This window comes from Vidua macroura, chromosome 18 (genome assembly GCF_024509145.1).
Source record: "Vidua macroura isolate BioBank_ID:100142 chromosome 18, ASM2450914v1, whole genome shotgun sequence".
Taxonomy (NCBI): Eukaryota; Metazoa; Chordata; class Aves; order Passeriformes; family Viduidae; genus Vidua; species Vidua macroura.
In genome coordinates this window covers 2460072-2479540 of record NC_071588.1, presented here as the reverse complement: position 1 = coordinate 2479540, position 19469 = coordinate 2460072, and the positions used below count along the sequence as shown (strand labels likewise).

Below are 19469 nucleotides of genomic sequence, written 5' to 3'. Positions count from 1 at the left end.
CTCCGCCGCAGTGCCCGAGCCCGGCCCGCGCCGCCGCCGGTTGGGGCCGCGTTCTGCGCCGGTTCCCCGCCCCGGAAGCGGCGGCCGGGCCCGCTCCGCTCCGCCCCGCCATGGCCGCCCCCGGGCCGCGCTCCGCCCGCCCGCCGCGCTGAGCCCCCGCGCCGGGAGCCCCGGGCCGCGCCGCCGCCATGGGCGCGCTGTTCCGCGGCGAGCCCGTGTGCCTGGCGCAGCTCTTCCTGCAGAGCGGCTCGGCCTACGAGTGCCTCAGCGAGGTGGGCGAGCGCGGCCTGGCCGAGTTCCGAGACGTGAGTACCGCCGGGGCCCTGTGGGGCGGTGCGGGGACCCTGAGGGGGCCCGGCGTGAGGGCCGAGCCGGGCCCGGGGCCGCCGTCGGGGAGGTGCGCGCTTGGCCCCGGTGGGGCGCTGGAAACCGCTTTTATTGCCGTCTTTCCGGGACGCTTGACAGGCAGGTGTATGGCCCGTCTCTGTGTGGCATTCGCCTGAAAGCAGGATCACAGAACTGTTAGGGTTGGAAGGGAGATCATCCAGTCCAACCCCCCAGAGAGGGGTGACACCGGAACGCGCCCGGCTGCGAGGGATGGTGGGATGAGCGATGGAAAGTCGGTGTGGAGCTCCCACCTCCCCGGCACTCTCGGGAGGAATGCTTTGAGATCCCACCTTTCTCACAGCAGTACCTTAAATTGGGGTTATTTGCAGCGAGACCCCATGGGAGAGCCCCTGACCCACCTGCAGCCTCAGTGCCTTCAGCCTGAGCGTGTGTGCACAGCTGATGGCTCCATCCACCCCACTGCCAGACCCACAGAAACAGCTGCTCTGTAGGTTTATTGATAACAGGTTCCTGTTCCTGGCGGGGCACTTCATCGTGGAGGAAACTCCCTGCCTGCCTGCCTAACATAAAGCTGGGCTGGGCAATAACTAGCCAGGTCTCTGCATTGTCTCATCATAATTATATGATCTTCGCTTGCTGAGACTTTGGAATGTCTTCCAAACATACATTTGAAATGTAGTTTGTAAAATCATTGCTGGCAAAGCTTGGAAGTAAATATGGCATGGAGGAAGAGGCAGATCTGTAAGAATGATTACATGAGTGTATGTTTAACACTTTGAGGTCATTCTAATTACCTGATACAGCATTTATTTTAGAAATAATGCATTAGTGGTTCTGATTTAATAGCTGGATAAGTAGTCAGAGATATTGCATGTTCATATTATGGGGATGTACATAAAATTTAATATTTCAGATAGACTATGGAAATGCATCACAACAAATTTGTGAAATGGTTTGTTAATTTGAAGTCATTAAGTAATATTTTAAAACTATCAAAATGAGATTAGGAATGGTTTCTCCAGTAGACTTTGTTGTTTTATTGTTTGATTAAAACTAGCCAATGGCATGGGTAATTCTGCTTTAATAAAACCAGCTTTGCTATTTGAAGACTTTGTAATCTTTTTAGGTTTTTGTGCCTTCTCAGCTGACAAGCACAGAGCTCATGCAAATTGTCTCCAGGAAGTTGCAGGAACAGCTGTAGTTTTCTAGGGGAGGTTACTATTTCAAACACCTAATAAGCATTTTGTCCTTCTCCTTCAGCTTAACCCAAATGTAAGTGTGTTTCAGAGAAAATATGTGAATGAAGTGAAGAAATGTGAAGAAATGGAAAGAATACTTGGTGAGCTTTATTTTCATGTCTGCTGTTTCTCATCTGTGGCATTACCAGAGTGGCACTACTGTGGAGGTTTCAGCTACAGGTTTTTTTTTTTTTAACCCTCCCAGATTTTGTAAGCTGTGAAATTTACTTACACTGAATATAGATTTGGGTTTTTTTTTACACTCAGAGGTGAAGAACAGTTGCTAATGTGTTGCTGATAAATAGATGAGGCTGTTTCAGTGTTTACTACTTAAAAGTCTGCTAGGGAAAGTGAAGCTTTACTGTGGCTATTTCCTTGACTGTAAAATATTCCATGTTTCTTCTTGTTGTATAACTCAATGCTGTTGATTTTCCAGACAACCTTAAAAATACCTCAAGTTAATAATTGTGTTCTCATGGTAGTTAATGAATAGAGAAGGGTAGGCAGAGCATTACAGCCAAGATGCAGATGTCTTCAGTGTATCCTGAGGAAAAGCTACAATTGAAGGATTCCTTTGATTGGAATCTCTGATCAGAGGCACGTGCTGGTCATGCCAGCAGCTATTTTGGCAGCCCCCCTGCCCAGTGTGAGTTGCATTTGTTGTCAAGGTTGCTTAAGCTGCTTTGTTTGAACACTTTTTACTCCAAACATGGGTCAGTGAGCAGCATGTCCATTTCTGGCAGAAAGTGACACAATTGCACCATTAGCAGAAAGTGGCACCATGCAGCAACAAAGAGGTTCTGTGAAATGTTAAAAGCTTCTTAGAAAATACTTGTTGGGAAAGAGAAGCCTCTGAAGTTTGCTTGCTTCTGCAGACTTCCAAGGCAGGAGTAATTTGTGTGTTTTATACCCACCACTCTTCAAGTTCTTCATTATTGAAGACTTCTGTGTGAATTGTTGCTAAAATGAATGAATAAAATCCAGGGCTTGATGCTGCAGTGTGATTAGCACCATCAAGAGCAGCTGAAGGTCAACTCTGCAGCACTCTAGGAAGTGTAGGCAATGCAGTTTCCTTTCTGATGCTGTTTTTCTTCTCACTCCAGGGTATTTAGTACAAGAAATTAAAAAAGCAGATATTCCTCTTCCTGAAGGAGATGTTGCTCCTCCTGCCCCCTTGCTGAAACACATTTTAGAAATTCAGGTAACTCCGCCAAACAGATATCAAAGTCTTAGAACTTAATTTCAAGCTTAATGATTTGTTATCATATCACTTATGATTTAAATTATTGGGGTGTGGCGGGGGGGCAGAAGCATTTGTTTTCCTTTTTTCTGATTCCTTGCTGCCAGTGTGACTTAAAAGCCAGTGAGGTTTTGGTATTAACACAAAATTCCTGTGAGAGAGTCAAAGCAAACTCAAGGAGCGTGCACTCATCTGATGTATTTTGATGGATTGGCACATCACACTGTTCCAGGCAGATTGCCTGTAGATGAGGTCCCTCAGCCTCATTTATTGCTTTGGTACTTACCTAAGGCTCTTTGTGCATCCAAAATTTTCAGGTGTGTGGGAATTTTACTTGCCCAAGGCTCTGCAGGTGCTGCTCACACAGCAGAACGTGGTGCTGTTGTCTCTGAATGCTTTTTCTGGTGTCGCGCTCAGTGTAGAAGCTTGTAAAACACAGATGTAATTTTGAATAACATTCTGTTTTGTTGTAATGATATTAAAAGAGTAGATGAGTATCTTTCACCCTGTGCTACCTGCAGTTCTAATTCCAGGTCTGCATTATTTTGACACAAATTAGGGGCAGAGCAGCACTCTGAGCAGGTGCCAGTGGAGGATCAAGTGTACTCAATACAGAGCAATCTGTGGCAGACTGAGGGATAAAACCTCTGAAGCGTTAGTTAATTAAGAAATGGGAAGCTCCTATCACTGTGTCAAATTATTATGTGTTGAAAATGAATCCTGCTCTGTTTTCCAAAATCCTGTAACTGATTCTGTGTCTTTGCTCTGTGCCTTAGGAGCAGCTGCAGAAGTTGGAGACAGAATTGAGGGAAGTAACGAAAAACAAAGAAAAATTGAGGAAAAACCTGCTTGAATTGACAGAATACAAGTACATGTTACAGATCACACAGAATTTTGTCAGGAGAACACCTGAGGTATTGCTTGGGTCATGTGACAGGGATTGCTGTTGTGTGTCATTTTTGTGATTCTTCCCTGTAGAATTGCTTGCAAATGAAGGTGTAATTGTGTTATTTTGGTGCATAAATTGTGCTAAGAAATTACACTGTAATTTTGCAGCACTGACTATAACTGTTAAGAGCAGTGCACTTGAGATCCAGGATCTCTCTGTTGCCTGAATTGAACACGGAAATGAGTTTTATATTTTTAATTAAACCATTTACCTAATTACCTTTTCTTTCTTAGAATAATAATGGAATGAGAGGTTGTTTTTTTTTTTTTCCCCTGGAAGCAATGAATACTCTTTCTTTTAATTTACTAGTATGAATCCCATTTACATGGAAATTTTGAAGAATTTCCTTCTGTGGAAAATGAGCCATTGGTGGATTACAACCGCACGCACAGACTGAGCGCCTCGCTGGGGTGGGTATGGCATGTGCTGTTTCAGAAGTGCTTGATGAGGGGCTGGAAAGAATGGGTTGTTCTCTTAAAGCATGGCCTGTAGTGATTTCAGGTGTGCCAAACAGTTTTAGACAGGTCAAGAGCCTGGCCCCAATGTACCTGTGTAACAGACCCAGATGATTTGAAGAGATAAACAGAACAGCACCCAAAAAAAGCTGTCACAAAGCTTCCAGAAACCAAGGACATGTGTAAAGGAAAATCTCTAAATCAATACTTCCTTCTATTGTTTAAACTCTTTTTCTGTGATAAACACACAGTGTTTTAATCACCTGGCAGTGTGAATGTAACATTAATTGTGTTGCCTTTGAAATGCTGAATGGATACTGCAGTCTATGGTGTTGTTATGAGAGGATATCTTCCAAGAAAAAATAAATAATCTCACTATCACAGAAATAACCAATTAGAAGTAATTCTAGTTCTGTGCTCAGGTCTGTAGTCTGTTTTATTTGTTTCACAAATAAAAGTTTTATATACCAGCTGGTATTTTCTATACCAGTTACTTCCTGTTCAGGGTGATGCTTCCTTCCCTAGCCATGGCAGATACTAAATTATTGTGGTGATGTACTCTGAATTTCCAATTTTTTTTTTCTTGTACATTTTATCTTATATTTCAAATTTTTCCTTTTCCTAGATTCATATCTGGGTTAGTTCACATAGCAAAGATTGAAGCATTTGAAAAAATGCTGTGGAGAGTGTGTAAAGGCTATCCCTTTCTTACCTATGCAGAGTTGGATAAAGCTCTGGAAGATCCAGACACAGTGAGTAAACATTGTAGTGATCAGTTTATTTCATTTGTACTTCTCATATGATTTGGAAGAATTGCTGCTCAGGTCTTTCTGAAGTAAATGGAAATGATTTCCCAGTGTTCTTGGAGGAAATACAATTTAGAAGTATTAGAATTTGTATGATTTTAAAATTCAAGGTTCTAGAAGTGGGAATTAATTTGTCGTGGTTCAGCTTGAGGAGTGCAGAACTTCATTGTGGAATAGTGGTGACTTTATGATTGGCCACCTTGGTCAAAATACGTGGCAGAAATGGCTGCTTGGATATTTATTAACTAGGTTTGTACAGTGCATTGCCTTTTAATAGCCATTCCACTTGTTCATTCAGTAGTTAAAAAAGAATCAAGTATAGCTAGTTTTCTATGAAGTCTTTTTTGTGAACTTACAAAATTAGTTTTAATAAATCAATTATGGCAGCCTAATCTGTCACTTTTTTTTTTTTTTTTTTGCTTGAATTCTAATTTGTTGCCTTTTAAAATACTCTTTTCTTACTAAGAATTCTGAGATAGTGAAATATGTCTCAGATTTTCCCTGGAAACTTTCTGGTTTTCTCTAATATTAAAAACAAAGAGATACTGTCACCGTTGAATTTTATTGTTTGATCTTCACTAAACGGATGGAAGATTAATGCTGCTAACACAGCTTTTTCTAGTTGTTCAGCTTTGTTACTTAGCTCTATTATTGTGTCAGAGTGGAATTGCTGGTTAAAACATAACTCATCAGCTTTGCTTCTTATGGTTTTGTAGGGTGAAACCACAAAGTGGGCTGTTTTTTTAGTGTCCTATTGGGGTGAACAAATTGGTCAAAAAGTCAAGAAGATTTGTGACTGGTAAGAAGTAAATCTAATATATGTACATTCCTTTATACCTGGGGTATTTTCTAGTTGTTTTTTTCCCTGCACCCCTTTTTTAAAAGTGTTGATTTCTATACAAGCTTTTTGTGTTAAATTTGTTCCTCCCCTTATTGCACCCAGCTCTATAATTACGCAGTGTGCAAATAAATATATGAGTCATTTCACTTGCAGTCTTTACCAAGTACAGGCAAAATGCTGCCTGTGAGTTGAATCCGTTCCATGGTTTTTAAGTGGTGTGTTGCAAATCTGGCTGTGGCAGGGGGTTGGGTGATGTGTTTTGGTGGAGTTTGGTCAGTAACACAGCCCTGTGTTCCTGCAGCTATCGCTGTCACGTGTACCCCTACCCCGACACCATCGAGGAGCGCCAGGCCGTGGTCGAAGGACTCAATGTTCGTATTCAGGATCTTGAAACTGTGAGTGAAGAACACATTTCCTCTTGCTGGAGCTTTTGCACCCTAGGAAATCATTTAATGGCTCACAGTGTTAAATATAATTTCTAACATACATGCAGCTTTGGAGCTGATGGGACAGTAAGTTGTGTCCCTGGTCTCGTGTTGCACATATCTGTTAAACCTCACAGCACTTGGCATTGCCTTCTGTTTTCAGCAGAGGTTTGCTTGCTCTCCTAAAAACATGGCCCAGCACTGGACATGTACGAGGTGCTCTTGCTGTGATCAGCACAACCACTTCCACATTCTCAGTGAGATCTTTGTTTTTTTCTCAAAGGTGCTGAATAAAACTGAGGAATACTTGCGCCAGGTCTTGTATAAAGCATCAGAATCCATCTATACTTGGGTTATCCAAGTGAAGAAGATGAAAGCCATTTACCACGTCCTTAACCTGTGCAGTTTTGATGTCACAAATAAATGTTTAATTGCTGAGGTTTGGTGTCCAGTGGCTGATCTCCAGAACTTGCGCCATGCATTGGAGGAAGGCTCAGTAAGTCACCTGAATGCTCATTGATGTTAAAGCTTTTATCTTGAACTAACTATACATGTAAGGAAAGAAAATAATTATTAACAGTAGACTAAAAGTAGGCACAGATAGATCTGGGTCTCTGTATAAAACATTTTTTTATAAGCAGAGCCTTTATTTAGTGTTGTGTGTAGTGGTTTTTTGTCTTGAATAATTTCTGTATTGGACCTGAGTCCAGCTGGGCTCACAGTGTTATTTGCAGTCATGCAGAAGGTTCCTTTGCATTGTTTTTTGTTTTATGAGAGAAAACTGTAATAACAAATCTTTATTCTATAATATTGTGACTGATAAGTCTCATCTGATTTGATATGAGGTAAGAATTAGCACACTGTGCATAGTCTGTTTTTATAGGGGGTACAAAGGGATAAAAGTTAAACTTGGGGCATAATTTAATGGTATTTGTGGATCAGTGAAGCTGCTGATAGAGCAGATGTTTTCACTTTGATTAGATTAACAGAGATCTTACATAACTATATCTCTGTCTTAATTAGAGGAAGAGTGGAGCTACAATTTCCTCATTCATGAATACCATCCCAACAACACAACCTCCTCCGACTTTGATACGTACCAATAAATTCACCTCAGGGTTCCAGAACATCGTTGATGCTTATGGAGTTGGAAACTATGGGGAAGTTAATCCAGGTTGGTCCTTCTGAAAGCTGGGCTCTGAGCTGTGCTGTCATTGCTGCTTGCCTTGATACCTTGCTGAATTGGGCACTGGCAAAGGCCAAATGGTGACAATCCTACCTCTTGTTAGTAGCTATTTTAAAATTTCAGTAGCTCATCAAAAGCACAAACAGTGCTCCAAGCAGCAAGGTGGGATTTGGTTTTGCTGAATTATTTTATTATGAAAGGTAGTGATAATAGCTGTATAATTTTTCTTCTATATGTTTTACTTTGGGTAAGGAAGATATTTAGGGGAAAAAACAAAGAAAACTGGTAATGGTAATTGATCTTACTGAAGTGTGGAGCTCATCACTTGAAAAATTCAGCTTATTGTATAGCCCACTTTAATATCTACTTGTAGCTATGCTGACTGGCTCATTCTGCACAGGAGAATGTACCTTATAATACAGACCTAAAATACCCACAGAGGACAAACTGTTTGGTTGGGTTTTATTTCCTGGGCTCGTATTATTATCCTCAGAACTGTCAGCTACTGCTCAGCTGTGAAGTTGTCATTGCTACACAATAAACAAGCTTTAAACTGAGTTAAATTTTTCAAACTTAAAAACTTTGAGAGATTTAAGTATGGGATTGCTTGGGGATAATGCAGACAGAACATCATCTGTGTGCTGTGCCTGAAATCTGCTGTGTTGCCCTTGCAGCTCTCTATACCATCATCACTTTCCCCTTCTTGTTCGCGGTTATGTTCGGAGACTTCGGGCACGGGTTGCTCATGTTCATATTTGCACTCCTGACAATACTGTATGAAAACCACCCTAGGTTAAAAAGAGCACAAGATGAGGTAAAAGGAACTACAAATTATTTACTTCCCATCCAGCCAGATCATTTGAATAGTCACTGTGTTTCTGAAAAGTACTGCTTTTTTGCATGGATACTTAATTAGGCTTTTTCCCATTCTTTTAGGATTTTCTATGTTAAAAGACCCCATATTCCATGAGATTAATGTAATACTTTAAAATATTCACTTTCCTTGGAAGAGCAGAAATAATCAAGTTGTAATGAAAGACTTAGAAAAAATTGATGCTTTTAAGTTTGTCTATACTTATACCAGGGCTACTCAGTGATGTGTTTTACAGAATGTTGTTACAGTGACAATGGGAGGAGAAAATGATTTTTCAAATTCCACCTTTTATTGTTTATAAAAAGAGTTGCAGTTTGAAATTTATTAAACTTCACTTAATTTTTTTAACCATATGGATTGGAATGCAGAAACATCTGCATCTCTCTTTAGAATTATGTTCAATTAAGAATACCTGCAGATGTGTAATTTCTTGTGAAGTAGTCCCAGGAAGGAGATGGCTTTAAAAGACCCTTCCTTAGCCTTAGTGTAAGGATGCTGGTGGTAAAAGTCTCAGTGTGTGTTATGTGAGCTCATAATTCTTAATGACTGTTTACAAATAAATTTTAATTTTTAGAAGTCTTTATGTGTCCAAAAACGTGTTTCTCTTAGACATGTCTAGCTAACCTTTGCTCACATAACAGATGATATTCTCTATTTTTTCTTTTTTCCCCAATACTGACAGATAATGAAAATGTTATTTGAAGGCCGATACGTGATACTGTTAATGGGGCTCTTTTCTATATACACTGGATTGATCTATAATGACTGTTTTTCAAAGTCAATAAATATATTTGGATCTGGATGGAATGTTTCAGCAATGTATGAAAAGGTTTGGAGGTGAGCAGCATGTTTGCTATACCATTAAACCAGAGATGTATTTTCTGCAGCAGTTTAACCATTTTGTTCACCTGTTTTAACTATCCTGCTGTGGTTTATCTTTGCATTGATGTTTCAGGTTTTATTTTCTAGGTGTGTGTGTATGTCTATATAAAGATATTTCAGAGGAATAGAAAACACAGGTCTAGGTTTGGACTTGTCCTAGGTCATGCTTCTGAAATGAATAGCTGAGTGGCATTTGCCTCTACTAAAAGAAATTAACTATTAATGAAGTAAATTAATTACCTGGCAATCACTAGTCTCTACACAGCTTTTCTTGATAGCAAAAAACAAAGAAAAAAATAGTTTATGTGAATTGTCAAATCTACTTTTTCTCAGAGTGGGATAACCTCACTGATTTGAGGTGTCATGACTCTTTGGTATTTTAGTGTTCACAGCTTGCATCTCATGGTGCCCTACAAAACAGGATGTGGCTTCAAATAGTCAAGACCACTGGCTAAAATTTGAACGGGTTGTGTGTGCTGTGATAATGAAAAACTGTATGCAGATAAAGTAGAAACTTCCCCAAATGCAAAACAGAAGAAGGTAGCAGTTACTCTTTGAATGTTTGACAGTGAATTTTATGCAAAAGCAAATTGTGAACTTTTAAAATGAAATTTTGAGTTCTAGGAGAATGTGGAATGTGGAATTGTTTTGAAAGATAGTGAATGTGAATGTGAATTAAGCCCAGATTGTGAGGTTCTAGGTGGATTTTTTTTGCTATTTGTTTGTATTAGTCAAGACTTTTATGCTTAGAAATCCTTTCATTCTTTCAAAGTGTGACAGTGGGTGAGTTAGGTAAAGGAAAGCAGGAGCAGTGTCCTGCAGAACTGAAAGTATGTTGTCATTATGTTTAAAGTGCCAAATCTGAGTGTGTTTTTCTTTCACTGCAGCGAGAAGGATGTGGAATCGAATCGATATTTAGCACTGGATCCAAATGTTTCTGGTGTCTACAATGGAGCTTATCCCTTTGGAATTGATCCGGTTAGTTTCATTCTTTTTAATTACCCACTTGTGATGATCAGTCTTTGTCCATTAGATTTTGGTATGTGTATAAATAAGATAAATCTGACTAAGAAAAAAATACATTTCTGTTTGTATTCTCTGTTCAACAAGACCTTTTCTTCTGACAAGTCAAAGATTGAACTATTTTTACAAAACTCAAATTTCAGTTGTGACCTCCATTTGAGGTAGAATTCTGGTCCCCAGTAGAAAAAGGATACTGGTTTATTCCTCCTGTTATTGTGTTCTTCAATGCTGGTTTGGTGTTTTCTTCTTCAGATATGGAATTTGGCAAGCAACCGTCTCACTTTTTTAAATTCATTCAAAATGAAAATGTCTGTGATCTTTGGAGTGACTCACATGACATTTGGAGTTGTACTGGGGCTGTTTAACCACTTGTAAGTACAAGAAGTTAAAATAATAGCGATATTGTATTTTTTGTCAGGTCTGGAATGGTAACAGTTAATCTTGTAAGAGAAACTGGAATTATTGTGTGAGAACAGAATAAGAGTCATTGTGAAAACTGTTCTTATAAAAAGACAAAAAATTCCTTCACATACGCAAGATGATGGTTCAATATTATACTAAAAAATCCCCAAACAAATTAATACAAGACTTTATTTCACTTGTTGGTAAATAAAAATATGTGCCTCTTACAGTTTTTTAAATACCTGATAAAATTTCACTGAATACTGCTTAAAAGTGCTTTGTTTTATTGAAATCATATTTGGGGTGTTGGTAAAACTTAATTTATTTTTTCTGCATTTCTACCTTTCAGGCATTTCAAGAAGACCTATAATATTTATTTGGTTTTTATTCCTGAACTTTTATTCATGTTGTGCATATTTGGCTACCTGGTTTTCATGATCTTCTTTAAATGGTTGGCATACTCTGCAGAGAACTCCACAGCTGCCCCCAGTATTCTGATACAGTTTATTAACATGTTCCTGTTTCCTAGTGGTGAAACAAAGAGCTTCTTCAGTGGCCAGGTGAGTAATGCTCTTCCAAGCTTTTGGAAATCCCGTGTTCCCTATGCAGATAATACTTTAAAGAAAAAGGGGATGGCTTTTCCTACTTTGGATTTTGTGATCTAATCTAATTTTCCTACCCCGCTCCCCCCAACAGGTTCCTCTGCAGAAGTTTTTGCTTAGCGTTGCTTTGCTTTGTGTTCCTGTAATGCTGCTTGGTAAACCACTTTATTTATACTGGTTGCACAGTGGAGGCCGAGGCATAAGAATGTACAGGGTAAGTACTGAAAGGCACTCACACATTTCCTCAGTGTAGGAGAGTTCTGCTGCTGTTTTATTGCACACAGGATGTCCTTACTGGGTATTTCATAGAATGGGTTGGCTTGGAAGGGAGCTTAAAGCTCGTCTCATTCCACCCTCTGCAGTGGGCAGGGACACCTCCCACTATCCCAGGTTGCTCCAAGCCCCTCCAGCCTGGCCTTGGACACTTCCAGGGATGGGGCAGCCACAGCTACTCTGGGAAAACTGTGCCATGGCCTCACCCCCCTCATAGGAAAGAATTTCTTCTGTATATCTATATTCAGTTTGAACCTATTACTCCTTGTCTTACCAGTTTCTGCTCAGTTTGGAAACTTTTGGACTGAAACACATAATAGTACTTTGTTCCTCTAAATCTTTTTGCCTTTGCCTGTGACTACTTTAAGTAAATTTAAAAAATGATAGTGGCAGCCTGCTTGAAGAGACAATACATTCCCATTTTGCAGAGTGGCTACAAGCTTATCCGAAAAGAAAGTGAAGAAGAGCTTTGTCTCCTGTCATGTCACGATCTCGAAGAAGGTGTCAGTCACTCAGACAGTGGGCACAGAGAGGGAGATGCAGAGGAGGTAATGTTTTTACTTAGTCTCTGGTTTCTATGTTCTTAAAAGCAAATTAGAAGTGGGCAGTCAGTAGATAATCTGTACACTACCTGCTGAGCAGTTTTGAAGAAACCCAGCTGAGCCTTTGCAAAGACCTTGGTGGCCAAATGCAGTTTACTTACAGTTATTTGTTGCTATTTTATCATTACTTTTTGTTATTTTCAGACTGTTACAATAAACCACAACCTATCTGTAGTAGAGAACATAAAGAGTGTTTTATTTGCAGTTAAGACTCTGTATCTAGGAGAGTCTTCAATATAAGAAAAGTATATTGAAGAGTGGGATAAAAATCCTGGGTTTTGTCTGGTTTTATGGATTCTTAAGCTTGAGGCAAAGTAGTGACTGCCCAGCTTCCTCTTAATTAATCTTGGCTTTTCAACTGGACAAAAGTCTTTCTATGTCTGCAAATTACATCTTGTGATGAGGATTATTGCTAATGGGGGTTGGGGCAGCATTCCTAGTCCCCACCCACTGCTGCTGTTTAGTTTGGTCAAATTTTTAAAGATTCCACTGATTCCATGTGGATTAAAAAACAAAGAATTGCTTCAGCTTCCTAATGTGCAGAATATGTATAGTTCTTGTCTCACTGGGGTAGTAGACTCTTGTTTCTTGTGTATAGAAAATACAAGAATTATTTACTCAAAATGTATTATACAAAGTGTTGAAATACAACATTCAGACAAAGTAAGTGTTGAAATTTTCAGTAATATCAATTTTGAAACACTTTATTAGTAACGAGTATTTATATTTAGATCTTACAGTATTAATGTGGTTATCTTTCTATCAGTAGCATTACTGATAATTACCTCTGCTTTTAAAGATGAAAAAATTGATATTATAAACTTAGAATTTAAATAGAATGGGAATTAGAACTGGTTATAATACTTAAAGTTTTCAAGTATTAGATCATACTCCTTGTGGAAAACATAAATTCCATTTGTTTTTATTTATCAACAAGGTAATACTGGAAAACTGTAGCATCTGATGTTTTTTTTTATGTTATCTCTGTAATAAGGATCTTCTACACAGCACACTTTTTTTACTTGATATAAAATCAATTTATTACCCTTCAATGGAATTCTTCCATGTAATAAGGATTTGCAGATGAACGTTTTTGTTCTCTCATGTTTTGTTCTCTATGTTGTTAAAGTTGGTACAAATGTATTTTTATCTTTTAGCTGAACTTTGCAGATGTTTTTATGAATCAAGCGATTCATACCATTGAATACTGCCTGGGGTGCATCTCTAACACAGCCTCATACCTGAGACTCTGGGCATTGAGTCTTGCTCATGCACGTAAGTGGGGGTGGGTTTTTTGATATTTTTGGGGGTTTTTTCCTACACCTGTATTTTTAATGCTGTTAGAGGGAGGCTGGCCTTTTCCATTGATACTAATATGAAATACACTTTTCCTTAATTAAAAAAAAAATCCGTATTTCAACTAATCATGATCTATGGAAGTCTCCAAACTAAAACTGTGACTTTATGTAGAATACTGCTCTCAGTAGATCTGATTGTGACACTGAGGTGTATCTTTAAACATTTGAGGGGATGGGGCAGCTCTCTGGGGAGGGTGTTTGCTTATAGTTCCCATGTTCAGCAGGTTCTCTTCTGTTGGCTAAATGAACAGGTCAGAGTGGCTCAGTGAGTGAAGGCACTCAGTACCAACATTAATGATGGCAACTTTTTGGTTTTTATTAGAGTTATCAGAAGTTCTGTGGCAGATGGTGATGAGAGTGGGTCTCCGTGTGGATACGAAGTACGGTGTCTTGCTGCTAATCCCTGTAATGGCATTCTTTGCTGTGCTGACAGTTTTTATTCTGCTGGTCATGGAGGGGCTTTCTGCTTTTCTCCATGCTATACGACTTCACTGGTATGTTCTTTTTTTCTGTATACTGCTTCAACATATACTGGCTTGTTTGAGGGGAATTTTTATGGCAAAATTTTAGGTGTCTTATTAAAAAGGAAAGTGTAAAATTCAACGGCCTCATTGCTACTGAAATACATTTATTTAGTTAAACAAATGGCTTATTAGTTAGATTTGATTGTTCCTCTGGAATATTTTCAGTAGATTCAAATATTATATTGGCTTATGATGCATTTTAACTTCAACCACATTCACAAAATATAAGTACGTATGATTCGTAGTATTGCAGCTTTTCATAATGTACAATATTAATAACTTGGATAAGTATTTTTAGTTTCAGTCTGGTAATCTCACTCTGTGGTTTCAGTCCGTTTATTTAGTTCAACAGAACATTTCTATTAGTGAGTGGGGCTGCCAACTCTTAAGTATTTTAATCCTCTCTTGGTGTTGGTATCGCAAGCTCTGCACTTTGGAGTAGATTCAGAGCATGTTTAGTTTGAAATCTGATGAAATTTACAATTTAAACAAAGGTGTAGAGTGTCCAAAGACAGGAGGTGGAGCTACATACATGACAGATTGTCCTCATGATATTGCACGTTTGCAAAACAATTGGTTACAACTCACTCAGAAACAAATGAGTAAGAAATAAGTAAGATGTAAGAAATGAGCCATTACAGCCTGGTTTAGTGTGTGTGGGTCTCCTGAGAAACATAAAGTTAGCCTGGGACTGCCATGAGAAGGTTAAATAGCTGCACAGAAAACAAATGAGAGAACTGGAGTTGGTTTTGCTCAGCTTCTTGGGTTGCACAGTTCTATCCCTTGACAGCTAATTTTGGATTCATGTACAGATTCTGTTTTTTTGTCTCGTTTCAGGGTGGAATTTCAGAACAAATTCTACTCTGGTGGAGGATACAAGTTTACGCCTTTCTCTTTTAAGCACATTTCTTTACATTTTAATAAAGATGGTGCATTGTAATTTGGCTGCTGTCAGCAGAAATGTTTGAAATTGCCTGCAAGTAACTGTGGATCTTGCCTATGAATGGTTTCTTGTGGAACAAAGTGGTTTTCACTGATTGCCTTATAATGCAGCCAAACAATTCTGTAAAACATACCTCCCATAGAAAGACATAGCAGGTCTGGAGCATCTTGTAAAATATATAGATGTAAAATGTACATTTTCTTGATAAACTAATGTTGTAAATTAATTTTATTCTTTAAAAAAAAAAAAAAAAGTTACTGCTTGTCCTGAAACCCATGTAGGCTTTTTCTTTTTTTGAGTCTTCTTATTTTCTTGAATGGTTACTTTTAAGTTAACGGAAAGACTTTTCATTATATTAAGCATTCATTACTAATCACATACTTAACCCAGCTGCATCTTGTGCACTTTGGGAACCATTCTACAATGCAATAGAAGCAATGTCTGTTTTCAGTCTGTATTCCAGGATGATTGATTTGTAAATTTATACACACCAATGCAATGTGCTTTTTTTTGGCCGTATTTAAAATTGCACTGGAAACGTTATCTCTTCCTTCTGGGTTCTACCTGGAGTTACTACTTTAAGCTTTCAGAAGCCACACTGATATTTATATTTATATTTAACATTATGGAAGAAGGCAGGATTTACAAGTATTACTCCTCGTTTTTTCCCCTGTAGTGAGGAAAAACTTTTGCACATGGAATAAAGAATTGGCTTCGATCCCTGTTTCTGTTTGACTCTAAGGACACACAAACAGCACTTCCTTATAGTGTAGAAACTAATTTATACCGCATAGGTGGACAGGGGTAGTTTTATATTATTTTTGTATCAGTGTGAAAATGGGGATATTGCCATGATACTTTAACATCTGTGCCATACGAACAGCACAAATTAAATTTTGCACTTGTTTCATACGAATTCCCAATAAAGCCTCGTTTGCGCTGTGCCGAGCGGGCCCTGTGTTTGTCCGTACCCTTTTCCCAGCCTCAGGCGCCGCTTTTCCCGTGAGGGGCGGCCGGTGCCGGGGAGAACCGGCGGGCGCTGAGGGGAACGAGCGGCCGTGAGGGGCGGCCCAGGGGAACGAGGGGCAGTTATGGGGGGAGGCAGTGCTCGTAAGGGGCGGCCGGTGCCCAGGGGAACGAGCGGCCGTGAGGGGCAGCCAGTGCCGGGGAGAAGCAGTGCTCGTGGGGGGCGGCGGGTGCTGAGGGGCGGCCGGTGCCCCGGGGAACGAGCGGCCGTGAGGGGCGGCCGGTGCCCAGGAGCCTCGGCGCTCGTGAGGGGCCGCCCGTGCTGAGAGAAACGAGCGCTCGTGAGGGGCGGCGGGCACTGAGGGGAACGAGCGCTCGTGAGGGGCCCCGGGCACTGAGGGGAACGAGCGCTCGTGAGGGGCGGCGGGCACTGAGGGGAACGAGCGGCCGTGAGGGGCGGCCGGTGTTGAGGGGAACGAGCAGCTGGTGCCGAGGGGAAGCAGCGAGGCCGGTGTTGAGAAGAAGGAGCGCCCGCGCCGGGCGGTAGCGCGGGGCGGGCTCTGTACTGGAACGCGGCCGCTCGAGGCTCCTCCTGAGGCGGGCACGGAGCCTCCCGAAGCGGGCTGAAGGCGGGCAGCAGCCTTCGCTCCACCCCGCACCGTTGCCGTGGCCACCGGGAGGCGTCTGGCCGGTTGCCGCCATGAGCCTGGACGACGTGCGGGTGCGGTGGCTGCGGGACCGAGCGCTCTCCCTGCTGGGTCTGAGCGATCCGGCGCCTTTCGAGGAGCTGCTGAGCCGCGGCGAGGATGCGCGGGTCGTGCTGCGCTTCTTCGGCCTTGGCGCCGAGGGCAGCGAGGATGCGAGCGGGGCGGGCACGGCGCTGCTGCTGCTGCGGGCCGAGCGGCCCGGCCCGGCCGGTGAGGAGGGGGTGGGAGAGGGTCCCGCTGCCCCGGCCCGCTGAGCTCTCCCTGGGCACTGCCTGGCCCCAGCTCCCTGTTTTCCCCCGTCCTCAAACCCCTCTTTTTCCCATCTGCTGAGTTGCAGCCCCTGACCCCTGTTTTTACCCCTTTTCCTGCCTTTCCATCCCTTGGGTTCGGCTGTGTTCTCCTGAACCCCTTCTATCCCACCCATTTCTAGAATTTTGTCCCCTCTGTTTGTGGGATTTGCATCATCCCTCTGCAGTGTTGTATCATGCTTTACTCCCATTTTGCATTTGTGCACTTGCAGGTGGCATGAGTGAGCGTTTCTATGTGGCTTTTAATGAAATTCCGGAAGAGTTTGTGTCAAACTCTACTGTGTATTTTCTGAGAGACACCAAAGGTATGTGCCCTGAAGAACTGCAGCCTCAGAATTTCCAGTTTTGCATTAAACAGCACTTCCCATTGTGAAGATCTGATAGAGACAAGGACTCAGGATAGTGCACATCAAATTTATTTAACTGGGTAGGAAAACACTCAGAATAGAGCCAAGGTCTGGGATGTCTTGTCATTTAACAGCATTTCTGTGCAAAGATTTTCCTCCTCTGTCTGTAGAGTAGGAGTTCAAATCAAGCCACTGTTCTTTTGAACAGAAAACTATATTCTAACTATCAGGCTGAGTTGTAAAGACTTAAAACCAGGTGATGATGCTGAACTATTTTTCTGCCCTTTCTGAAAAAGCATTTGCACTATTAAAACCAGGACTAGTTTTGAACATGACTTGCACCAAACCTAGTAGTGTTTTATTGGAGTTTTAATTTATTATTAAAATTATTTTATACTTTCTGTATCAGTTAATTAGATTTATACTAATTTTTTTGTATACTGTTTAGAAACAGTTGCTGTACCTAAAGACCTGACTGAAGCTAATGAGATTCTTCCTCGAGTGATAAAGTCTGGTATGCTGACTGATGATACTCTCTTGATGCTAAAGAATGCCATCTCACAGGTAAATGAGTGACAGCTTTTATATATGGAACCTTGAGTGTTTCTAGGAGTGATTTGCCTATTTAGTATTATATGGATTATACATAAGATATATTAATATTTAATAAGTGACCTTCATATGCCAAAATGAACTATTTGTGAATGCTTATTTGATATTTTGTTTCCCCATTTTCCCCCCTAGTTGAGAATCATTTAAGAGTGTGACACCCGACACGCCTATTTCTGTGCTCACAGACTTTAATAAAGGCATGCTGGAGCTATTCCCCTGCAGAACTTGAGGCAGAAAGAATGATGCTAAGGATGTGAAATGGGAGGACACACACTAAAATTAAATTTTAGAACAATATCTAATGGTTAGGTGAATTGCTCGTAAACTTTTTTTTTTTTAATATGAACCATCTAATCTATGGCACCTGTTTCAATCCTAGCAGTTTTCACCAGCTCTCTCCCGTGGCCAGCAGCAGACTGAAAAAACTTCCTTTGATGCAGACAGTGAAAACACAGATTCTGAAGACATGAATCTACCCGAGCCTGAGCCTAGAAAGTCAGTGGAGGACTCTAATACTGTAACAACGAGTGAAACTCAGCTGAGTATACCAGGTGAGGTGAATGCTTTGCCTCTGCCAGCACTGTGGTGATTACAGCACATGGCAGTAGAACGAGGCTCACCTGAGAGTGGCTTTATGTAGAATAACAAATAGATTTTATTAAAGCTGCTCTTTGCTGATACCAGCTGTGCTTTTCCTGCCCTGAAGCATAGCAGGCAGTGTGGAGAAATGGATGAACTCAGTGATAAGTCTTTCAAAAGGTTTGGAGTAAGAGTAGGAGAGGGGGTAGACATATCCAGTGGTGCCACATTGCCAATGCTGCCAGAACAAGACAGTTCATTCTGTGTGTGTTTTCTTCCAATAGAGCATCTTAAACTGGAGATGCCCACTGTAAATCTAGATGGAGAAGTGACTGTTCTTGCCACAGTTCCAGAAGTGGTTCAGTCTCTGGAAAGCTGTGCAGTGACCTGGCAGAAATTAATATCTGGAGTTCTGGAGGAACAACTGAAAAAGGTTCCACAGGTAGCCTTGCCTATAACGCCAAGATGCTTTTATTCCTGGAGACTTTGCTTCATTTCCCCACAAGAACTGTGTTAATTTTTAATTCCTTTTCATGTTTGATTGTTGGAAAACCATTTACTAATTATTGAAAAGGAGAACAAAAGTAGTGAGGAACTGTGTGGCTCTGGGAAGTAGAATATAAATAAAATATGAAGTAATTCACTGCAGATCCTACCCACATAGGATAACTGTGGAAAACTAAGGGACTTTTGTTATCTGCTCTCTTCTGAAGAGCCAAGAAATACTGAAAACTGCACGGAGTAATTTTTTTCTTAATAGACAGCTATATTTTTTCTTTTTTTGCAAAAAAAGTGATCTCAAGAAAAAGAAAAAAAATCTTATTTTCAGGTTTTGATTCTGCAAGTGTATGTATAACTAATACCACTAAACATGCTGAGGTGTTTTGTGTCTATAAAGTTATCTGTGCAAAAGCCACAAGCTCAGGGATATACTCCCCATAAGCAGTTCCCTTCAGTGTGTGTACAGCTCTTTATTTCA

General features: G+C 40.8%; 2 protein-coding genes across 2 annotated transcripts in view; both read left to right on the top strand.

Annotated features, from left to right (window-relative positions):
• The first annotated feature begins 136 nt into the window (after positions 1-136).
• ATP6V0A2 (ATPase H+ transporting V0 subunit a2) lies at positions 137-15247 on the top strand. Its single transcript, XM_053993710.1, has 20 exons — positions 137-305; positions 1609-1687; positions 2690-2787; positions 3603-3740; positions 4085-4185; positions 4856-4982; positions 5753-5835; positions 6179-6272; positions 6586-6798; positions 7326-7476; positions 8163-8302; positions 9045-9199; positions 10132-10222; positions 10520-10638; positions 11019-11229; positions 11366-11485; positions 11973-12092; positions 13304-13421; positions 13827-13998; positions 14866-15247. The coding sequence occupies exons 1-20, from the start codon at positions 189-191 to the stop codon at positions 14966-14968; spliced, it is 2550 nt and encodes an 849-aa protein (XP_053849685.1). The 5' UTR covers positions 137-188; the 3' UTR covers positions 14969-15247.
• A 1297-nt stretch (positions 15248-16544) lies between these two features.
• Positions 16545-19469, top strand: part of DNAH10 (dynein axonemal heavy chain 10) — a 49885-nt gene continuing 46960 nt past the window's right edge. Inside the window, exons 1-5 of the mRNA XM_053993760.1 lie at positions 16545-16854; positions 17165-17257; positions 17748-17863; positions 18291-18462; positions 18775-18932. Coding sequence (XP_053849735.1) covers positions 16638-16854; positions 17165-17257; positions 17748-17863; positions 18291-18462; positions 18775-18932 — 756 coding nt within the window. The 5' untranslated portion in view covers positions 16545-16637. The remainder of the gene's footprint in view (positions 16855-17164; positions 17258-17747; positions 17864-18290; positions 18463-18774; positions 18933-19469) is intronic.

Bases quoted from the DNA above. Each gene is read 5' to 3' on its own strand.
- ATP6V0A2 (XM_053993710.1), top strand. From the start codon at position 189: ATGGGCGCGCTGTTCCGCGGCGAGCCCGTGTGCCTGGCGCAGCTCTTC. The intron at 6,273-6,585 runs GTGAGTGAAGAA...TTTTTCTCAAAG, and splicing joins GTATTCAGGATCTTGAAACT to GTGCTGAATAAAACTGAGGA. The intron at 13,422-13,826 runs GTAAGTGGGGGT...GGTTTTTATTAG, and splicing joins ATTGAGTCTTGCTCATGCAC to AGTTATCAGAAGTTCTGTGG.